The 2,308-nt window shown below is 49.7% G+C and overlaps 1 protein-coding gene across 2 annotated transcripts in view; it reads right to left on the reverse strand.

Moving 5' to 3' along the window:
* RPS3 (ribosomal protein S3) overlaps window positions 1-2,308 on the reverse strand; it is a 35,593-nt gene that overhangs the window by 32,459 nt on the left and 826 nt on the right. For both annotated transcript variants that reach the window (XM_015557480.1, XM_006777916.2), the window contains exons 2-4: window positions 1,782-1,912; window positions 1,424-1,517; window positions 924-1,018 (exon numbers count right to left, since the gene is read on the reverse strand). In XM_015557480.1, the coding sequence (XP_015412966.1) occupies window positions 924-1,018; window positions 1,424-1,517; window positions 1,782-1,912 (320 nt within the window). The remainder of the gene's footprint in view (window positions 1-923; window positions 1,019-1,423; window positions 1,518-1,781; window positions 1,913-2,308) is intronic.

The following is a 2,308-nucleotide window of genomic DNA, read 5'->3' on the forward strand; positions in this document are numbered from 1 at the left end:
GGGTTACGGCAGAATTTTTTCTAACAAGTCCTCAGATGATGGCAGTGATGCTGGCCCAGGGACCAACTTTTGAGAATCACTTTTTATTGCCTGAGCAGCAATATAGATCTGGCATTCAAACCAGGTGGGCAGTCTTCTACATGTCCTTGCCTATAGCCTTTCCTACCCACCCCAACATCAACCTGCAGGCAGCGCAGCCCTTGTGTCCTTCCTCTGCTGCAAAACCTGAGGGGGCTCTGATGCAGCCCATCACTCCTCACTTTACTATCTCTGTACAGAGCTCGCTTCCATCTGCACTGTCTTATCTTCTAGTCCTCAGAAGAATTAACACATGATGGAACTGAACTTCAACAGGAAGCCTAACCTTCCCTCTCTGAGTTCTATTTTTGTTTTACTCCCCAGGCATTCAAAACAGTTCTCCATTCTAACACTGATCACTCCTTCAAAATTTTGCTTCTTCCCCAGCCAGCATGGCTCAGTGGTTGAACATCAACCTATGAACCAGAGGTCATGATTTGATTCCTGGTCAGGACATGTGCCTAGATTTTGGACTGATCCCTGGTGGGTGGTGTGCAGGCCAATCAATGATTCTCTCTCATCATTGATCAACAAGGACATGGAGTCCTAGCCGGTTTGGCTCAGTGGATAGAGCGACAGCCTGCGGACTGAAAGGTCCTGGGTTCAATCCCGGTTAAGGGTACATGCCTGGGTTGCAGGCTCAATCCCAAGTTGGGGGAGGCATGCAAGAGGCAGCTGATCAATGATTCTCTCATCATTGATGTTTCTCTCTCCTCTGAAATCAATAAAAATATATTTAAAAAACATAGATTGGAAATATCCTGCCACGTAGAGTTCATTTGCTGAATTAACAAAAATGGCAAACACACCATATTCTGACCCACAAAAAGGGGATACGTACTCACCTCCGCACGGCAAGGCCCCCTAGGAGTTTGTAACGCAGAGACTCTGCCTGGGCAATGGCACACAGACCTCTTGTGGCCACCTTTTCAGCATAAAGCTTGAAGAAACAAACAAACAACATATATCACTATAGCACCCCTTAGAACTCCCCACACCTAGCACACACTCAGTGACATGAACTGAACCATTCCTCATTGCCCTCGCATCCCTAGCTCTTCCTACAGCCACACCACGGAGACCGATGGGCACCCGATCCATCATGTGTATCATTACCACCACTCAAGGTGGATGTAAAATTCCCTAACCACCATAACTGAGCAGAACAGGCCTGTAAAATTAAGCTTACTACTTATTATGAGATCTTCAACAAAACAGCAACCCATTTTTAATATTCAATGACCAGGAATAAACAGTCTTCAGTGAGAGAAGGGGTTTTAGAAGTGCCATCCCAAAGAGCCATTTCCAGGCCCACAGCAACCCGGACCTGGGCCAGATCACTCACCTCCACACTGCCCTCAGGGAAGCCAAACCTCTTCTGCACCACGGCAGTCAATTCCCGGATGCGTCGGCCCTTCTCACCGAGAACATTCTGCGTCCTGGGAAAGCAAAAAGCGGCAATTCACAGCTCTCACCAGGTTCCACATGTAACCTCCAATCTCGCATCTGCGTAGCAGTAAAACCTCATTCATCAGACACAAGCAAGTAGAAAAAGTGTGGGTGACGGGAACTCCTGGTTAGATTTAAAAAATGCAGTTCACAGAAACCAATTACTGCACTCCCTCAGGCCAAATGTACAGGCTGTCCCCTTAAGCTTCCAGACCAAAACCCTCTCAGTCTATGCCACATAAACGACTTTTTACCTGGTGGCCAAAATGATAATCTCTGTCCTGTTTGGCGTAACGCGGACCTCAACTCCTGAGTAGCCATCTTCGGCCAGCTCCCGGGTGAGAAACTCGTTCAGTTCGGCTTTGAAGATGCCATCAGCCACAAACTAACCAAAAAAAACAAACAAACCAGAATTCAAAGTTAGGGTGCAGGCTCACTTTTCCCCACCTGGTCTTTCAGCCAATGCAACCCTCGTCCAAACTCAAACGGCCCATCGTCCTGCCCTGGTTCCGAAAGGGACGGAGCAAGCCCTTCTCAGACAAATGCCTCTTGGTCATCGTCTGGTGGCGACTCTGACCCGGGGCCCCGACCACGGCGCCGCAGGACGCAGCTCGGAGCAGGGGCCACCTGGACAGCAACACCCCAGTCAGACTCGTCATCGTCTCCTCATCGAAGGGCTCTCAGGACCGTCGTTCGCACGTACACACGCCCAACAACAACGGCGCTAACAGGGCCCGTTTAGGACTCATCCATCCGCCCAGCGGGAGCCAGCAGGCGAGCG

This window comes from Myotis davidii, unplaced genomic scaffold (genome assembly GCF_000327345.1).
Source record: "Myotis davidii unplaced genomic scaffold, ASM32734v1 scaffold169, whole genome shotgun sequence".
NCBI classification, from domain to species: Eukaryota; Metazoa; Chordata; class Mammalia; order Chiroptera; family Vespertilionidae; genus Myotis; species Myotis davidii.